Genomic DNA, 1,361 nt, shown 5'->3' with positions numbered 1-1,361 from the left:
GTTGTATTATGTTTGCCCATGACGTCAGAGATGGGTGTTGGTGGTATGGCAGGAGAATGATCTACATAAATTTATCAGCTCCATGCTCAAAGCTTCCTCCCATCACTATGTCAATACAATGCTAGGGAAGGAAAAATGATTTCAAGCTATTCTTTAAAAAAAGAGTTAAAAAAGAAAATGAGTGGTTTAAAAAGCAGCCAAAATAATGGAGCAGAGAGAGCAGCGCACGAATGACTTTTACAGGTAGGAGGGGCTCTATGCACCTCCAGCCAGAGCCAGCCCCACGTCAGGTTCTTCAGTTTCTTGTCATTACAAAGCCCTAACCCACCCAGCAAGGCACAGGCTCTCTTGCACACCCTGCTCCTTTTGGGTGCCAACAGCAGCCGGACCAGCCCAACCACAAGTGCACAAGCCATGCATGAACACAACCTGCATTTCCCATCTCTGCTGCCCCGCTAAGTCCCTGTTTCCAGCACAATGATTCCCATCCTCCCAGTAATACATCGGGCTGGAAGGGTTTCAGGCTACCCAAAGACCACAGCACATGGGGTCAGAGAGCCCTCCAGCAGTCCTCTGAGCAGGGAATGCCCTCCAGCTGCGATCTACCAGGAGCAGAGGGCTTGCAGACAGCAGCTCGCAGCAATACAAAACCTGCCACCTCTTCCAGCTCCACCGTACAACTAAAACCAGAACGAAATAAAAAGATAAAAAGCTTTAATTAAAGGAACCTCAACTATAGTCTCTTAAGAGTGGGGGCTCTGCGCCCAACCCGCTATCAGTTAAAAGCTTCAGGGACTTGGGATTATTTGTGGTGTGATCAACTCATCAGCAGTGATGCAGGAGGGTGGTTACACCCTTGTCCAGTATTGCTCCGTTCTGGGGACGCCAGCCACGATCTCAGACTCAATGCCACAGTGGTCCTCTCCTCGGAGGATTTTGAAGAAGCCTGGAAGGACACCACGGAAAGAAGTCACCTCCCTCTGCACCAAACGCCCAAGGAGACCCTTCAGCACCAACAGCTCTGTGCTCCTCACCGTTATCTCCCCAGTCGGTGTTCCAGGAGTTGGCAGCCAACCAGTACGGGGTCCCATTCTCGACGCCCCAGCCCAGGATCCTGATGGCGTGGCCTCCAACCTGCTCCCCTGACACGTGCTGGTACACCCCTGCAAGGCAACACGTCAATGGCCTTCCGCTGTACAGCACCAATGGATTCCAGGAGATTCTATATAGAACCCCAGAGACCTGATGAGAAAGTGGGGTCTTTTTGTTAAATGCACTCAAACAAAAAGCTAAAAATGGAATAAAGGAAAGTCTGGAAGCACTGCCACAAGTTGTCCTGAGAGGTGGTGGTGCCCCATCCC

At 50.8% G+C, this 1,361-nt stretch overlaps 1 protein-coding gene across 1 annotated transcript; it reads right to left on the bottom strand.

Annotated features, from left to right (window-relative positions):
• Positions 1-697: 697 nt before the first annotated feature.
• LOC104915422 (cathepsin B-like) lies at positions 698-1,356 on the bottom strand (the record flags this gene model as incomplete). Its single annotated transcript, XM_019610752.1, has 2 exons — positions 698-946; positions 1,035-1,356. Coding segments are annotated over 2 exons (420 nt in total), but the record flags the coding sequence as incomplete, so codon positions are not given.
• Between the last annotated feature and the right edge of the window lie 5 nt (positions 1,357-1,361).

This window comes from Meleagris gallopavo, assembly GCF_000146605.3.
Source record: "Meleagris gallopavo isolate NT-WF06-2002-E0010 breed Aviagen turkey brand Nicholas breeding stock chromosome 2 unlocalized genomic scaffold, Turkey_5.1 Chr2_random_7180001926818, whole genome shotgun sequence".
Classification (NCBI taxonomy): Eukaryota; Metazoa; Chordata; class Aves; order Galliformes; family Phasianidae; genus Meleagris; species Meleagris gallopavo.
This window is presented reverse-complemented; position numbering and strand designations above follow the sequence as displayed.